Source organism: Acomys minous, assembly GCF_964271855.1.
Source record: "Acomys minous genome assembly, chromosome: 4".
NCBI classification, from domain to species: domain Eukaryota; kingdom Metazoa; phylum Chordata; class Mammalia; order Rodentia; family Muridae; genus Acomys; species Acomys minous.
Genome location: NC_140486.1, coordinates 47,953,696 through 47,973,036, shown reverse-complemented (window position 1 = coordinate 47,973,036; position 19,341 = coordinate 47,953,696). Strand labels below are relative to the sequence as shown.

At 42.5% G+C, this 19,341-nt stretch overlaps 1 protein-coding gene across 1 annotated transcript in view; it reads right to left on the bottom strand.

The window, feature by feature from the left end:
• DIAPH1 (diaphanous related formin 1) overlaps positions 1-19,341 on the bottom strand; it is an 87,493-nt gene that overhangs the window by 24,779 nt on the left and 43,373 nt on the right. Inside the window, exons 15-17 of the mRNA XM_084780200.1 lie at positions 17,122-17,301; positions 15,884-16,579; positions 15,110-15,224 (exon numbers count right to left, since the gene is read on the bottom strand). Coding sequence (XP_084636326.1) covers positions 15,110-15,224; positions 15,884-16,579; positions 17,122-17,301 — 991 coding nt within the window. The remainder of the gene's footprint in view (positions 1-15,109; positions 15,225-15,883; positions 16,580-17,121; positions 17,302-19,341) is intronic.

Here is a 19,341-nt window from a genome sequence, read left to right as displayed (position 1 = left end):
TCATTTGTATTTAGTTAATACATTTTACCACAGTCACAGATTAAGGAAGGTATGTATGACCCTCCTCACAATGTAAAAGGCATTTTACCAAATTCAACCCCTACTCAGCATACTCTAAGCAGACCTGGAATGGAAAGGATGAATCCTCTAAGTGTGACTAAGGAATCTACCAAAACCTGAAGGCAAAAAGCACACTTCATAGTTGTTGAGAACTTCCCTGAGATTGGAGGCGAAGGGGGTCACAAGCAGGTGCATCCAACAACACTGTCTGAGGGTTTAGCTAATACAGTAAAGAAAGAAGGGGAAAAGTCTAAGTACTGGAAAGAAAGAGACAATACTCTTTATCATTTAAAGATGGTTGTTAATGTTAAAAAAACAAACTCAAAGAGTCTATGGACTGAATTATGAACAAACAGCAGGAGCAAGAAAGCAATTAAACTAGTATAGAAACATAAGGCATGTAAAAATGTATGAAAGTTGATTGAGTAGCAGGCAGAGATGCCACCTCAGTGGAGATGTCCATGACAACATTAGGACCCGAGCTCCGCTCTGCAGAACCCACAGAAAGCTGGACACGTCAGTGTATGTCTGTAAGTCCCAGCTCTCCACATCAGAGATGAGAGGTAGAGACAAACCCCCACAAGCTTGCAGGCATTTAGTCTGAAGTAAGCAGCAGTGAACAAGAGACCCTGTCTCAAAAAGAAGGCGAGGTCAGACACTTAAGGTTGCCTGAAGGCCTGAATTCAGTCCCTAAGACTTCTTAAACTGCATTTACTGTAAATATGAAGACTGACAACTCTAAGCTCTTTACAGAACATCTGTTTATAAAGACATGATAAACCAAAGAACCAGAGAAGACATCTGGAATACACGTAACTGACAATGGCCTATTATTTAGAATATATAAGAAATCCTTTTATTTGTAACCATAACTATTATACAATCCTATGTACACCGGTGACAGCTACTAACAACACAGAAGGGACAGTCAGATAGTATGTGCCTTCTGGACAGAAAGATTTACAGAACCCAGTATCCATTAAGGAGCTATATTGGCAAAACCAATCAAATAAAGACAGCCTGAATCTGGTTAACTCCTCAGCTCCAATTACCAGCTTTCAGCATGTGCAGGGACAAAAGCACATGCCATGGAAAACAAGCACAGAACCCGGACTCCACAAACCAAGGGCAGAGTCTGAGAGTAAATGAATGCCTGCAGAGTGAGGGCAACAACGGAAACCACAGCCAACAGAAGAACACAGTCCTGTCCTCTTCAGGGAAAGAGGTGGGACCGGAGAACAAACAGAATGAAGTAAGCCAGACACAAAAAGACAAGTAGAGTATTTATTTCTTAAGTAAGAACTTTTAAAAGAAAGAAAGAAAGAAAGAAAGAAAGAAAGGACATTACCCAAAAATCGAAGGCAGTCTATTAGGGACTGGGAAGGAGGGAGGAAAGAGGGGAGGGGGATGAGGTTAAGTGAGCACTACGAATGCACAATACATGCATGGAAATGCCACAGTGAAATCCACTAGTGCATATAACTAATACGCACTAACAAGGGGGAAACAGGCAAATCAAGTGTTCATAAATATAAACTTAATCAGCGTATGTTTTTCCTGGAAGGTCTGTCGTATTTCCAAAGTACCTGAGGTGGTTTATAACAGTCTTCATTCACAGCACGGTAGTTCCTTAAGTTGTACCATCCCATGTAGCTCTTTGTCTTTTGTTATACTTAATAGCAAGAAATCAAAATTAAAAGAACCAAGGGCTCATCTGAAGGAAGGAGAAAGAAGGGTGGTAGCAACACAAGCAACACCTTAGCTTTCATTATTTAAAGTACTAGTGTACAACAGACAATGGCTGGCAGTGAGATTTTAAAAAAATAAGGGTGAAGAGCTCTAGGTAAGAGATGGAGGCATGGCCAAAGGTTGTGGCTGGGTTATTTACAGACAGAGAGGGATAGACTTGAGAACTATGGAGCAAATAATCTAGTCCAGCAGCCTTGGTGCAGACCGCACTGAACTGGAGATAGCAGTCTGCTTTTTCAAAGGGCTGCAGAGCTGGTGATTCTGAACATCATTAACAGATACTGTCAGAGTATGTCCGAGTGAGGCAGGGGTGCTGTAGAAACAGGAGCCAAGCAAAGGGAACCTGCAATGTTACCAGTAAGGATAATGGGTTTCTTCATCTCGGTATTGACTGCATAGATGTAAATTTCAGTTTTAAAAATTTATTGACCCATACACATATGATATGATTTGTACACTTCAACCAAGACATACTTCCCACCTCACCAAACATACCACATATTCAGCATAGGCAAAGACTACAAGGGAGCATGGATAAAAACAGTTTTGATTTGTAGGATCATACCACATATAAAATTCTAAAACTGTTATCCACCAGATGCTGTGAGAAAAACATGGCTCTTGGCATCACATGTCATCCACAGCCTTGGAGAGTAGTCCTGCTTCAGCCATGACACTGACTTGACAACCAGCAGTAAAGTCACAACAGAGAAGAACCTACAGGACACTCCCATGTGCCTGTCACCTTCCTAGCACTAACAAAATGGAGCAGTGCCTTGGTACACAGTACTAACATAAAGCCTTCGCAGGCCTGGGGATCCTAGCTTGTCTTCTTACCTATGGTAAGGATGGACACCTCAATAATCATACCTCCTACTAAATGGTATCAGCTCAGCAAAGAGGGAGGAAAACCTTTTCTTCTTCCTCTTCCTCCTCCTTCAGCAGGGTTTCTCTGTGTTAGCCTTGGCTGTCCTGGACTCACTTTATAGACCAGGCTGGCCTCAAACTCAGAGGCAATCTGCCTGCCTCTTCCTCTCTGAGTGTTGGGATTAAAGGCGTGCGCCACCACTCCCAACTGACATGTCTGTCTCTATCTCCCGCTCTTGAGCCATACATCCTGGAGTGTGTCAAGCAGCAGCTGAGAGAGTCCAACTCAAAAACGAGGTGTAAAGAGGGAACCTCCAGACACTCCACAGCAATATTCACATATATAACCACGCATGACACACCTCCCCCCACCTCTCTCTGCCAGTAAACCAGAACCTACAACCTCTGTACTGTGTTCCTCCCTAGAGCAAAGGAATGGATTGTTGGCTGTAGACATACTCATCTGCCTTTGAGTTAGTCTGAGACATCACCAAAAACAACACAGGGGTGGGGTACAAATGCAGCCCAAAATCTATGAAAAAAAAAAAGCTGTGACAAACACACAGGATCACTATGTATTCTCTGTAAAATAGCCCATCAAGTAGTGTTAACTCTTTAGGTCTTATCAAGCAGATATTTAAGTACAAGCAGCATCTGGAAGGAAAAGCTAAGGATATGACATCACCCATCCTACGGACACAGTGAATAACAGTGGATATATACACAGTCCCAAAGCTTAAAAGTCTGCTGGAATTCCTAGGAAAGACCATGGTTCATATCTCCACGAATATGGTCTGTGTTGAGAGCAGTCTGTAAACTTTTCTTAAGACTTTAGATGGTAACAGGCTATCCTGCCAGAAGAAAACAGAGTCTAGCCCTTCTCTTCCTGCAGGCAGGGGAGGCTCACTCACTGTAGCCTGCATTTTCTCTAACAGATCTTTGGGGTGGCCTGCAGTTCGAAGGCTCTGCTTTATGAAAGGGCAAGTCTATCTGTATACATTCTCAATCCCAACCTAAGACAGCCTCTGCCTTTCCTTTAGAAGACTATAAATTGTAAGATAAAAATTAAAAGATGGTGTATGAAATACTTGCATGAAAATATTCTTATAAAATCTAGTACCATATGCACTGAATATTCATTTTTAAAATGAAGCAACAAAAGCTGAATCCCACATCTACCAACCAATTATAATTTGTAGGCTTTGCTTTTGTTTGCCTCTGATTCAAATAAATTGATAACTGAGAAATTTAAATGCCAGTTGATAATAAAGCAAATAATTTTTATGTGACATGATTAGTGTATATTTCTCTGACACATATTCTGAACTACTTAAGGTTTAAATGACAAGCTCAGCTAGTGTTCACCAGGAATGAGTGACAAAGAGGAGCTTGATTCAGGTACATAAAACAAAACTGAGTTATCAAACTGAATAATGGATACAAAGGTATGAATTTTTTCTTTCTTATATTTTAATGATTTCACTTATTTTTAATTATGTGTGTGGGATTGTATATACGAATGCTGGTGCCTGTGGAGGCCAGAGGCTTATGTCCCTAGAGCTAAAATTATAGGCATCCTGACAAGGATGCTGGGAAAAAATTTGGGTCCTCTGCAAGAACAGAAAATGCCGAGCTATCTCTCCAGCCCACATTTTTGGTTTCTGAAAATAATCAAGAATGTTTCATATGGCTCTTTTTATATACACATTCATTTTAAAATGTTTTTAAATAATGTTTCCTCAATTTGAAGATAACTGATTCTTTTCAGGTAACTATTAAAAAAACCCACATAAATGCAGACCTAAGAGTGTAGATGAAGAAAGGTTACGCTGCCTGCTCTCTCAGCAGCCAGCATCCTGTTATTGCTAGCTGGCATCCACGTTGCTCTTTGCTCAGCTGGCAGGGACTTGCAGCATCGATTGCTCAGGATGCAGGCAAGCAGCCTGCAGCAAGGTGTGTCCCTGGTGAGGCACTGCTGAGTAACGGACTCTGCCTCTAGCTGTGCCTCCGCCTGTCTTTATCCCTCCCCCAGTCAGACTCCTCCTTGCCTAACCCTTTTTATTTTTCTGCGTCACCAACACAAAATGGAGTTAGCTGGGGGCAAAAACAATCTGTCTAAAATGGCTGAATGCAGTAGGGAGTGCCAGGCAGTGACAAGAAGAGAAAGGGCACCCCCTGCTGTCCAACACAGGGACCCCTGTTTTTGGTGGTGTGGGTTTTTTTTTGTTTTTTGTTTTTTTTTTTTGGATTTTTTCCTTTCTTGATTACTTTGCATCAAAAATAATCCTAAGAGGACAGATCATGTCTGTTATAATCATGGATATAGATGTTGAGTTCAAAATTTAAGGAGCAGAAACTGAGGCACGAAGGGTAGGGGGTAATATTTTTCTCAGTTTCTAAAGACAGAGTTAAGGCACAGAGTGCACAGACCTGAATCACTGCTATTGCTCAGTGATGGTTAGAAGAGCTTCTAAGCGCTCAGAGGAAGGAAGGAAGTCCTCCTATAGCACACTATCCCACAACTTCAGCAGTGACCTAATGGCCCCAGAGTCCCACAGCTACAGCCATCACTTCCCCAGGAATTCCTGTTACTGGCTTTTCTCAAATGAAGACCACAAACAGGAAATGGAGGAGTGGGAGTCACCCGGTATCTGAGAAGCTGGATTCTTAGGAATTCCAGGTGGAAATGAGTAAGTGGGACGGAATAAGCAACACTGGGAAAACACCCTTGAGGAACAGACTGGCTGGAAAACCAGTTACAACCCTACAGCTGGAAGGTGCAGACTGTTACAGAGCAACTCCACCCAACAGGTAGTCTTCACTTGCTTACTCAGGACGGAACTCTACTTTGTCTGCCCAAGATAAGGCATTTGATTCTATTCTACAGGGAACACCCTCCCTTGAGTAAGACTTTATGACTAAAAGAGAACAAATGTGAAAGGAGAGAGGAGTTAAAACATCTTCAATAGGTGGATCTCCATCACTAATGGTTTCCACTACTTACACATGCGGTCTCTCCGATGCCTAATGTGAGATAATGGTAGTAGATAAACACATTAGCACAGAAGCACCACTGGGCTTTTTTTTTTTTAAATCCAGCATAAAGTTTGGAGTGTAACATATTTGAGGCCCTGTAGCTGATTGCAAGCACTGGGGCAAAAAAACAATAAAATCAGAGGTGGAGAGCCAGATGTATGCGTATACCCCTCTCATCTCAGGACTGAGGAGACAGAGGCAGGAGAAAGGGTCACTAAAAGCTCAAGGTTACCATGGTAAATACAGTGAGACAGATGAGGCAGACTTTGGCACCACTATAATCTCTTTTAAAGAATAAGATCTTTGTAAAAAAAAAAAAAAAATCATTATGTCCCAGGCAAATTTGAGAAACTAGAGTATCTTGTGATACCCCTGAGAAACAATAACACATTTCTGTTATAGTAACATAGACACCGAATCACTAAGTATACCCAGCAGACAACAGACCATCTATTAGACTCCACACAAACTGATTCTGAGAAGACAGTCCAGTCCTGTGTTAATGAGATACTGTCCGTGTAGAGAATTTTTAGTTTATGTCCCAGATAGTTAAATCTACATTTAAAAACAACTCAGCACTTCAAAGCTATTTATAAGTATGCACCACAGCAAGGGGAACAGCATACCCACTGAACGGCAGTTTTCCATGCCCAAGGGATCACCAGATCACCACCACTGACCTCTTGACCAAAACATACACTCATTGGCTAAATCCCAGAGACAGGTCATTATAGCAGTGCAATCTGTGAGGAAAACGCAGCAGAAACAGATGAACTCAAAGGACAAAAATAAAACCCACCAGAGCACCTAAGAACCAGATGCTGAGAGCTGGGTCGGAGGGAGCGAAAGAAAACATGAAGGAGAAGTAGCAAAGCAGAGTTAGGAGTCTCTGTGGTCACTCACAGACACTACAGTACTGAGCTTCGTACACAGCCTTTCCCATCACACCCAGAACAGTGACTCAGGGGTGTGCAGAGCGCTCTGCTTGGGTGTGGGTGGGCAGGGACTGGAAGGACAGGCACTTCCCCAAGCAAGGACTCTGCGTGTTAGTGAAAGGGCAGGATAATGCAAGGGAAAGGTCCTCTGGGGCAAATGAAAAAGGCATCAAAAAAACAAGGTATTAGATACAAAGAACTTTTTCTTTTTCAGAAGACTATGAGTGGGAGGACCCCAAATAGAATAAGTCCCAGTCACATAATATCATTTGAAAACATTTCAGCATGCAGTTCTAAGAGACCACAGCTTTCAAAACACCCAGCCTACCATTATCACAGTAATTTTGTCTTAAATGCCAAGCACTTTATAGTTTATTTGAATCCGATTTGTAAGGACCACAGTACTGATTGACCTATTTCTAAATTCTGTTTTAACCCATATATTGTCCTACATATTATTTTTTCCCTTGACATGTATGTGAAGAAACCAAGACACTGCTCACTGGTTAAGGGGAAAAAAAAAAAAATCAAAGGACAATGAAGCAGCAGCACAAACCGTCCCTAGAAGGCAGGCTGCTTTCTTGCTATCTATTCCCTTTCAGCAACTGCTAGATTCTGAACCCACAAAATCTCAGATCACAGTATATTCACCTCCTATTAGGTTTTAATAACCAAAGGTCATATTAACTCTGTGGTTAGGCATAAACTAAGCTAGCAGGCACAAGGCATTACAGAAATGGTGAGCTGCCCTATCTGACAGTAAACTGGAAGCTGTGCTTAAAACAGTAAGGAAAGCAAACAGCCACATTCTTTTTTAGGTGCTCCAGGGTAATTTTATCTCTGCCATTTCACCTACACACACCTAAATATGGAGCAAACTGCAGAGTCCTACACCACTCTGTAACAAAGGAAATCTAGAAATATTCTGTTTTATTAGGGCCTCGGGAGAAGGGAAGTAACCGGGTAGAAACAAAACAAAGAGACAGATGGAGTAAACACCCAGCCCCCAGCCAGAGTCCGCAGCAGCAGCTGCTGGTTTTCATCATATTACTGGGTTTTTTTTTTCCTTCTTTGTTCCAGAGCACAGAGCCAGGAAAGGGTGGAGAAGGGGAGGGGTTGAGGGGCAGGACCGTCATCAGTTACTGAAAGTCATCTGATCTTCTCCTCCAATCCCCTGTCTCTGACCTCACAATCTGGAACTTGAGCCAAAATGGCTCAACTGCGCACACACCGTGGCCAAAATGAAAAATGCAAGCATTATATGAAAAAAGGGGCATTCTTTTTGGAAGCACTTTTTGCAGGTTTTCTTGACAACAGGAATGTGTATGTACACGTACACACAAACACACACACCCAATCTAACAGATCTAAAAGAGAACTTGCTCACTGAGTCTTACAGAGTTGGAATTACAATAGGATCAGGAGGGGCTCCATTCCACTCTGCAGAGAAAGATCCTGCATGGAAATGGGGTTTCTTGCTTCAGGGGATCTTGGAGAAAAAGACCGACTCTATATTGAAATCTGATTGTTTTTTTTTCCAAAGAGAAGCTAACTTTAGTAAGCAGAATCAGTTTGGACAACAATGAAGCAAATGTGGTTGCTTGCTTTACTGAACTCCGCTCTGTAGACAGTGACTGGACCAAGGACTCTGGAAACTCCTTGTTCAAGCATCCTGAACAATCGCCAACTTTCCTTCACATTCTTTTCTCCTTATTATGAAAACAATATTACCACATTATCATAAATAAATTTACAGGAAAAAAGTCTAGTTAGAATGCTTTAGCAAAAACTTCGCATTCTTAATAGCACTCTGGCACCCACCCTTTTGCTTCTAAACAATCCCTTTAAAAACAGCTGAAAAGTATCCATAATTTGTCCCCATGTCACCAACGCTATTCTCGATTAGGAAGAGTCTTAAGGTGCAACAGTTACAGGACACTAAGCTCTAGAGCAGCTTCTCTGAAGGACAAGTGTTCACATGGGGAACTCTAATTGGGCCACAAAGAGAAAGGCATAAAAATAGAAGGGGCCTTGGGGAAAGGAGGGATTCAGCAGGAAGTTATGGAGAATGTAATCAAAGACATGAGCAATCAAACTGTAAAGGGTAATGTTTCTAAGAAAGAAAACATAAAACCTGAGATAGAAGCAAGCAAAGAATGTGATGCACAGGCCGCTCCTTGAGTGCCACCCTCCACCGAGGTGCAGTGCCCTGTGTCAGTGATAGAGAGCCCTGCCCCTGCCTCAGCATGTAAGAGGATGTACAAAAACCAAGAGGCGCTGGAGCTAGTGGGATAATGTCAGCAGCATTTCTAAAGAGCAAAGATCACTTCAGTCCTCTATTTCTGTTTTATTCTTGTGCTTACAATAACACTTAGAATTTAAGTGACTAAGATTTTTTTAGATGAAGAATCCTGAAAATATAGCATCAAGGTATAGGAAGCATAGTCAACGCAGGAAGGACGAGAATTCATATTTGTATTTACCTGTAACTGCAGTTTTAAAACCACAAAACTAAAACATTAAAATAAATTAAAAAGTAAAACATGATCATTTCTAGAGGGTAGGAGTGAAATGGAGTAAGAGGCTGCCAGGCGTGAGCCTGTTTTACAGGGCCTCCAGCACTGAAATTCCTGTGCTACCCATGCCACAGACGTGCACACACACCAACGCCCCAGAGTAAGCATTCCTCGGGAGAAACACTGTCCTGGCTGTTGCTGCTCAGTAATGGCAAACAAGATGCTTCAGACTCAAGAATTCTTGAAGAGCACAAGGTTAAAGACCCTTCAGATCAGTGTGTTTTCCCAAGGCGGCAGCTTTGGGCTCCCATAGGCATAAGAGTGCCCGTATTACTGTCTCCTTTCACAGCCTACTTCTGCTCTGCAACTATGCTTCCTGGAGGCCCCATTCTTTCTCAGGACATCTCTGCTCTCTGACTCCAGGTCTCCGCAGCCAAGCCTGTTCAAGAGCTATGCCTTTAATGCCCCATCTCTCGTCATCTTAACTTCCTCCTGTTTCTACAACTCCTTTGTTGCACGAAGCTGATGAGACCCATCTCTCCAACCTACTCAGTTTCTAATGGCAAGTTTCTGGCTACTTCACTGACACCAGGGAACTTCACAGTGTCCTTCTACAATGCTACTGAGATCTGAAAGGAAGGATGGCAAGAAAACAATTTTATAAAAACAAGTGTCTCTGAAATAATGCCTGTCGGCAGTCAGCAGAAAACTAAAACCTTTTAAATTTCCTACGACCCCTGAAGGGCCAGGGTAACACTTGTACAGCTATTCTGATACAGGCAACGAGATGCTACTAAAATAAAAGAGAGCAGCTTCTAGACTGTGGCAGACCGAGGATGCAGAGCAGAAAGTGGAATGAGTACCAGAGTAAGCACCAAGCCTAACGAGACAGACTGTGTGCTGGAATGCACGCTCTACAGCACTCCAGTGTTCTCGGGAGGTAGAGCCAGGAGCTCTGACTTCAACATGCCCCTCCATCAAAGCTTTAAGCACACTAGAGCCTGAGACTGAATGTATAAATGGGCATTTAAATAGACAGTTATGGCAACAAACGGCAGAAGCTTAGGCTATATTGCACCTCACACTAGATGATCAAAGTATTAACAAATACACTGAAACAGTTGTTTTTTTTAATCTATGATGCTAGATAATAACCTGGGTTTGGGCGGTAGATAAGTTGTGCTTATATCTAATAGGGACAGCATAGGTGCATACCAAAGTTTAGATGGCCAGAAACATAGTGTAAAAATGGAATCATCTTGAGACAATAAAGTTTTTAAAAAATACAATATATAACCATTGAGTGAGGTCTAGTATGTTTAAAGTAACTCTTCAGTAGAAACTGTGACAGAAACCAATTATGGATGTTATAGTATGTATATGTATGACTATATTATAACATTGATAATTTCATAAAAGCAAACATTGTTCAGCCTCAGGACTGCCGAAGAAACAATGATATTACTCTTTAAGAACCTAGATTCGCCAGGTGTGGTGGCGCATGCCTTTAATCTCAGCACTTGGGAGGCAGAGGCACATGGATCGCTGTGAGTTCAAGGAAAGCCTGGTCTAAAAAGCGAGTCCAGGACAGGCAGCCAGTACTACAAGAGAAATCCTGTCTCGAAAAAAAAAAAACAAAAACAGAAACAAGCAAACAAAAAAAGAACCTAGATTCTAACTGCACCGAGACAAGATCTTTCTGTAAAAGGGTAAAATCTGACAGGCAGCATCTGATTGCTCTAATTTTACTGATCAGTACGCAAATAAACCTCCTGGCCAGCAGAGGGCGGCATCGTAGCAGTTTGTATCTTAAAGCAGCAGCAGGGCTGCTCTCTAACGTGACTGCATCACAGCCAGGCGTAACAATGACACATCAAAAATAAGAGAGATCCATGTGCCATCTGGTGACGAAAAGGAGAAGAGCACTGCTGCTGACAGATTTCTCAGATCCCAGAAGTTTAGAAGGAATTAAAGTTAAATTATCTTTATCTGATGACATTTCCCTTAAATCTCCACCAGGAACTACATCAGCAGCCTTTAAGCAAAAGTTATAAACCTTCCTCCTAGTTTTAGCTCTTAATCTCACAAGTACTAACTGTAAGAAAGCAGTACGTTTTCCTGTCTGACCCTTGGTACCATTTTAAAATAAAGAGGATAGGACTCAATTCAACCAAAAAGACCATAGAAAGTTGTCAAAACAAGAACCAGAGATTATGACTGACTGTGCCAAGGACAGCAGTGGCAAAGAAGATGGGAGGAGAAAAGTAACAGAACCAGAAGTTCACAACCAAAATGAATGAATGTATGTATGTATGTATGTATATGTATATGTATGTATGTGTGTGTATATATATATATATATATATATATATATATAACTGCCTAGCAGTATCAAAGGCCAAGCAATATAATAGACTGAGTAGAGGAAACTAAAGAGCAAGAATAGACAGAGAGATAAAAATAAGACCACTTAGTAGCCAGGACACTGAGAAAGTGTGCCCTGGTAGGGTAGTGTGTACAGTATCTTCCAGTAATATTCCGATACACAGCTACAGATCCAGTGCAGACAGGATGGAAATAAGAATCATGGTTCTGCCAACCAATCATGATGAAATGAGAGAGATCCTCAATGGAAGAAAAACAGCAGAGGAATCATTATTGTAATGTGTAGCCATAGAGATTTGGTGAGGAGTGAAGTCATCTAGGAGGTCAAAGACAGGCTTAAAGTTCCGTGTGCCTAGAGGATTGCTGAGATCACAATAATAAAGAAGAGAGTGCCTGGAGAGAGGTCCTTAGTGGGAAGCACTAAACTAGCTGTGAGGCTCTGGTTCTGATCGTCATTGTTAATGGAGGGTGGGGAAGCAGAGAGGACCAACAATAATGGAAGGGCTGTGGTTATTTATGATGAACACACGAGAGGACAGGTGCAGGTCAAGATCAAGAACTGAGCGACTTACTTGTGTGACAGGAATCTTAGTAGAATCATGACCCCTTATATAGGAACTGGGGAAAATTGGGTGGCAAGATGGCTCAGCAGGTGGAATACATGCCACCAAGCCTGATGACCTCAGTTCGATAAGGTACTTAGATGGCGGAAGAAGAAAACTGCCTTGCACTCTCCACATGTGCACTGTAGCTTGCACACATCCATGGACCCACTAAATAATGTTTTAAAGAATGATAGTATGGAAAGCTAAACCAGAAGTAGCTGAAAAATAAAGAATGGTTAGAAGGCTGGGCGGTGGTGGCTTTAATCGAAGCACTAAGGAGGCAGAGGCAGGCAGATCTCTGTGAGGCCAGTCTTGTCTACAGAGTGAGTTCCAGGACAGCCAGGGCTAAAACTGAGAAACTCTGTCTCTGGAAAAGAAAAAAAGAAAAAAGAAAAAGAAAAGAAATGTCAGAAACTCAGTGTGAGAACTCAAGAGTAACTGTGTCAGTACATGATAACAGAAGCAAGTGGGTGATATAAACTGGTATCAGATTCCAAATTGTTGGTTTCTAATAAAGAGAAAAGCAGAAGAAGGGTTTGAAAGTGATGACAGAGAATAAAACGGACACCACCCCAATTTCTAGGTCCACTAGGGTGAGGATGATAGAAAACATGGCAGGCCAAAAGGGAGAGCAGTGCTGAGGGAAGCCAAGGTGCTAAAACACCATGTTGTACTGGGACTAGATCATGAATTCTAGTACAATGAAGGATTTTTTAGAACTTAGGTGGGAGGCAGGAAAAAAAATACACATAATCTTACAGAGATTAGAGCATGGCACTTCCTGTGGTAACAACACCTCAGCACAGTATCGGATTCTATAGATCCTCAGATATGTCAAAGTATAAAAAGGGATACTTACAGGCTCATTTTTACACCACTAGTGAAAGAGGCAACACTAAATACATGCTGTGCATTATTACTGCATAAGCCAGCTCACTCCAGACTCATATAGTAAGTATACTAACAGCTTTAGATCACAAGAACTTCCCAAATGCTTTGAGCTAACTATCTCACCCTACTCAAAATCCACGACAAGCTAATAAGGAAAAGCTAGCACCCAATAGGTATGTGAACAGTACCTTTGGTTCTAAAACACATTGAGAAATGGACAGAATAGACATCTTTCTGCCAAGAGACTCACCGACCAGGGGAAGTAGGCTGAGCTCTTACAATCTTGTTTCTACATGTTTAAATAGCAGAGGCTAAGAAATTCCCTAACACCAGCTAGGCACAGTGTTGAACACCTGTAACCCCAGCACTCAGGACACAGAGGCAGAAGTTCCCTGTGATTTTCAGACCAGCCAGTGCTAAGACCTTGTCCCAAAAAATAGTTAACAAAAGCTTTGCAAACACTAATAAAGATACAGTTGGGTGAGTGCCACCTAGTGGGCAGAAGGGAGAGTCACAAGGAAATGACAACTACCCTCTGTTCTTGCTGTGGAAGGGGTTATTGTCCATCCCACCCACCCACCCACCCCCAAAGGCTCCTCCTGAAGCCTAGAGCCAGAACAAAACTAGGCAGGAGCAGCAGATAGGCCAGCCTACCTCCTATTGTCCACACTCTGACTTCTGTAGCAATATAAACCTAATTAGAATACTTCTGAAAGGATTAAGGACAGGAGTCCTTTACTGATATCCTTGTGCAGTTTACACCACTGAAAACAAAGTAAACCTTGCTGCTATACTGTAGAGTGCTGGCTCCTCCTTATTTCTCATCAGATTTTAAGAGCTCAAATCACTTCCCTGATAAAAATCTATAGTTTTGAGAATCAAGGCAAGCACATTCAAGGAATAATAATAATAATAATAATAATAATAATAATAATAATAATAATAATAATAATAATAATAATAATAACAACAACAACAACAACAACAACAACAGAAATGTTGTTATTGTTATTTATATGGATTTTGTTATTGTTACTATTATTTTTATTATTTATATGGAAACCATGGGCTAGAAGTCATACATCTGGATCTGGTAATATAACCCTAGGACTTTTTGGGTTTTTTTGTTTGTTTGGTTGGTTCGGTTTTGGTTTTGAGACAAGATTTCTCTGTGTAGCCTTTGCTGTCCTGGACTCACTTGGTAGACCAGGGTGGCCTTGAACTCATAGAGATGGCCTGTTCCTGCCTCAAGTGCTGGGATTACAGGCATGCTCCACCATGCCCAGTTAAACCATAGGAAAACTCTCTAACTATGTAGCAAGGAAGGAATAAAATCTACTGTTTCCTCAGACTTCACTGTGGGCCAGTGGGCCAAATAGGGAGCTAGTTTATGAAGCTTCCACTTGAGCCACTTTCTCCCTTGCAGCCCTGGCCCTGCTGGCTGTTTCAGACTCTAGGGAGGAAAGGGGAAAACTAGTAAATCAGCCAACATCCAGCCTCTAATTTCTATCTTCTAAAGAAAAAGCCCTTTCCATTTATTTAATCCTTTTCTCTTTTCAACAGACCCAACTAAAAGGCTCTTTTGCATTCTTACCTTTAGAAGCTGCAGGATCCAAGGGCCAGGAGGAGAAAGCATCAAATATTGGAAAGAAATAGAACAGGAATTACATATGGCTCTTGGTTATTGTAGACAGCCTGTAGCTCAGTCACCCATCTTGTCAAAGGCACTTGTTGACTCCCTAACTAATTAAATACTCTGGTCTGGACATGACGCTTTCAGACAGAACCATAATCTGTAACTATCAACACGGGCCACCCTGAGCTTTTGGTACCACAGTCTTAAATCTCTGTTAGTTACACTAATACAAAATGCTTACAAGCAACAATTCTCTTTCCTAACCTCCTAATACAAGAACATTTTCTTTTCCTTGGGATGGATAAAAATCCATGTCTCTTCTTACCAGCACTCTCCTTCTACCCCCACTAAGGGAAGGGAAAGCACAAGAAACCCACCTGAGGGGAAGGGAAGCTCTCCCTGTCTGGAACTTAAAAAGGAGGTACTCACACTTGACCTGGGCAGAGAAGGCGTTGGTAAGTTTGGCAAAAAGTTCATTGTTCTCAAAACGGTCTTCCTTCACCTTTGTCCAGAAGCAGTCCTGGGAAAGGTCCTCAGCCACAAACTGTATAAAGAGACGTGGGGTAAGATCTACGAGGCTGAATTCTGAGCTCCCTATGCTAGAAAAATGACTAAGATCCAACAAAAGTGACTCCAATTATCATCAATGTTGACTAGCCCTGTAACTAACTTAGAATCCAGACAGTAGCTGTGCCTCTCATAAGGGATCAGGAGATGTTTTTAGTCTGTTTATTGGTAATTAGTCAAGAATCAAGATAAGTTCTTGGGGGGTCTTGTGGGTCTTCCTCCTAATCCCAAATCTAGTTTCAGAAGCCTTAAAGGTTTATTTCCAATGTTCCTTGCTCTATGTCTTTCCATCAATCCGGCTATGTTTAACTTAGTTTCTAGAAGCAAAAGCCTGAGCCAACCATGCAGGTCACAACACACACCTCGTGTGTTTGCCCTAGTGAAATGACAACTGTCAAACTACCATGGTGCTCATATTATCAGAGAAAAGGCAAAATGCATTAAGTGAAGTTAAATTTAATTAAGATATATTCACACAGGGCCCACAGATCTTGTGGTAATATCTGAAATAGTTGTTGTATAAACACAAGCACAAGTAGAGATGGACTGATAAGAGCCTAACACTAGGTAGCCTACTCACACACAAATATAAGGTAAGAAAAGCAGTGTAAGATCTACTGATGGAGAAAAACTCACCTTGGACCAGTTTGGCCTCCGGAGCTGCACCTCTGGCTTATAAACTTTTTTGGGGGTTAATCCAAATGGCAGAACTGGGGCTGCAGCAACCCCAAATCCAAAGGGAGGAGGTGGAGGTATGCCCATTCCAGGAGGAGGTGGAGGAATGCCTGGTCCTCCAGGAAAAGGAGGAGGCGGAGGAGGCAGTCCTGGCCCTCCAGGCAAGGGAGGGGGTGGAGGAGGCAGTCCTGGTCCTCCAGGCAAGGGAGGGGGTGGAGGAGGCAGTCCTGGTCCTCCAGGCAAGGGAGGGGGTGGAGGAACACCAATGCTTCCAGGCAAGGGAGGGGGTGGTGGTATACTAGTTCCTCCAGGCAAAGGAGGAGGTGGGGGGATGGCAGTACTGCCAGGCAATGGAGGGGGAAGGGGGATGCCAGCATCCATAGGCAAAGGAGGAGGAGGGGGTATAACAGCACCTCCTCCAGGTAAAGGCGGAGGTGGAGGGATGCTAGTACTTGCAGGCAGAGGGGGAGGGGGTGGGATGGTACCTCCAGGAAGAGCAGGTGGGGGTGGGGGAGGTGGAATAACAGTGCCAGAGTCACCAGGCAAAGGAGGGGCAGGGGGACCAGCAGCACTGCTAGAGACAGGAGCAACAGCAACCACAGCAGACAGAGCCAATTTCTTCTTGGTATCTTCTAGCTCCTTTGATAGCTTAGCAACCTAAAGAAGCAATACAGAAGTAAGTACTTCTGAGCCCACTTCAAGGACTTCGGGGTCTGGAAAGGGCCTAAGAAGCCACTTAAACCCAAGTTTCTGTTTAGCTATAGATGGACTGAGCACTCAGAAGATCACATGAATCTTCTCAAAGTCATGAAACTAGAACTCAAGTCTTCATGTCCTTAGTTTTAGTGTGCTTTGAGTTTATCCGACTATGAAACGGAAGCATGTGCTATGCAGATAATCCCATAGCTGCACAAATGACCAAGTCAGTAGGGGTCAGAGAAATGTAAACTAAGCTGGACAGACTTAAACAAGCGAACAGTTTACTCCTAAATGTACTAATTATTTCTAGATACTACTGTACGTAACATTTATCATTCTGTTCTGTATTTCCTAAATTTTGTCTTACATACTATGTATTCCCCCAAACAAGACTAAACCCAGTAAATAACTGTTAAAAACATGCACCATCTGATAGATGCTCTTCACTAGCATCATGGCAGCTGCACGCACGCTGCACACCATCCCTGCTCAGACATTACCTCTCCTGTCAACTTGGACACCTTTGTTTCCAGGTCGTTCTTCTGTGTAGCAATCTGCTGATTCTCAGAATCCAATGCATCCTTTTTTCCTTGAAGATCCTGAAGTTTCTGCTCAAAGTCATTTTCCATCTTTTTCATTTCTACTTGTAACTCATGCCGGGCTGTTAACTCTGAGTCCAACTAAAGAAGGAAGGAGGGGGAAAAAAAAATCAAGGCTCCCAGAAAGCTTTCTGTCATAGCTTTAGCTGTCAACTTAACACAAACCTAGAGTCACCTGGAAAGAGGGAACCTCAACTGAAGAACTGCTCAGATCAGACTGGCCTGTGGTCCTGTCTGTGTGGCATCTTCCTAACTGCTAACTGATGCAGAAGGGTTCAGTCCACTGTGGGCTGTGCCATCCCTAGGCAGGTAGACCTGGGATGTGTAAAAAAGGTAGCTGATCAAGCCAATGGGAAAAGGCCAGGGAGCAGCATTCCTCTAGTTTCTGCTTCAAGCTCCAGCCTTGGCCTCCCTTGATGACAGACTATCAAGTATAAGATGAAATAAACCCTTTCCTCTCCAAATTGCTGTAAGTCCTGGTGTTAGTCACAGTTGACAGAAAGCAAGCTAGAACACTCTTCATCCCAGTAAGGAGTATAAGGACTAGTCCCTATAATTTACTATTTTGTCCCAACACCTACTCTATAGCGCTTACTGACCCACCTCCCAGGTAACGCTTTGAAAAGAACAGAACAGCACAATCTCAACCTTAACATCAAAGTTAAAGGAGAATGAAAGATCATTTTCAGTCTTCCTACTCTCACAGTTAAACCAAGTCAACCAACCTAAGATATGACAGACCTTTAACCATGTCCTGGTTAGTTTTATGTCAACTTGACACAAGCCAGAGCCATCAGAGAGAAGGGAGCTTCAATTAAGAAAATGCCCCTGTAAAACTAGGCTACAGTGATTGATGAGGGTGGGCTCAGTCCATTGTGGACAGCACCACCTCTGTGGGCCAGTGTTTCTAGCATCTGTAAGAAAGCAGGCTGAGCAAACCATGGGTAGCAAGCCAGTAAAGCAGCACTCCTCCATTGTGTCTGCATCACAGACACAGCTCCTGCCTCCAGGTTCAGCCTTGCTTGAGCTCTGGTCCTGATTTCCTTCAATGGTGGACAACAGTGTGGAAGATGTGTAAGTATCATTTTTGTTGTATTATTATAATATGTCAATTAGATAAGGCTTATTAAATGTGTTTATATTCTGTCTGCCTGGGTTTTTTGTTGTTTTATTTGTGTACTGGCTAGTTTTATGTCAACATGACACAATCTAGAGTTGTTAGAGAGGAGGGAGCCTCAGTTGAGAAAATGCCTCCAAAAAATGCAGCTATAAGGCACTTTTTAAATTAGTGACCAACATATGAAGACCCAGAGCATTCTGGATGGTGCTACTCCTGATCTGGTGGTCCTGGGTTCTGTAAGAAAGCAGGCTGAGTAAGCCATAATGAGCAAACCAATAAGCATCGCCCTCCATGGCCTCTGCATCAGCTCCTGCCTCCTGAATCCTGCCCTGCATGAGTTCTTGTCCTCACTGCTTTTGATGATGAGCTATCTCACAAAAATGTGAATGAAGTAAACCCTTTCCTCCCCAAGAGGCTTTTGGTTATGGTATTTCATCACAGCAATAGTAACCCTAACTAAGACAAAGCAGGACAGCTGCAGTGCACAATTCCAGGCACAACTGGAATCCTTAATCACTACAGAGATAAGAGGAACCGAGACATATTCCAGTTCCTACTGTCCTAGGAGTGAGACTTGACTGATGCATACTTACACAGAACATTGCTGTCTTTGCTGCTTTGTCTGGAGGCCCAAGAGCTATGCAAGATCACCTCCAGCTTTTCCTTCCACATCAGTACATTCTTTCCCACTAACAAAAAGCTTTCCCCTGGGAACCTTTGGATTCTGAATGCTTCCAAAATAGACAATACTGTCTCACACATGAAAAAATTATCTTCAAAGAAAAAAGATATACCGTATTTTTCAGACTATAAGGTGCACCTAACCATAAGACGCACCCAGTTTTTAGAGCAGTAAAACAAGGAAACAGTAAGTATAGCAATCAGACCATAAGGTGCACCCTAATTTCTCCCCACTTTTGGGGGGAAGCGCGTTTTATGGTCAGAAAAATACAGTATCCAGATTTACTTGTGTGCGTGTGTTGCATATACACTATCTGTGG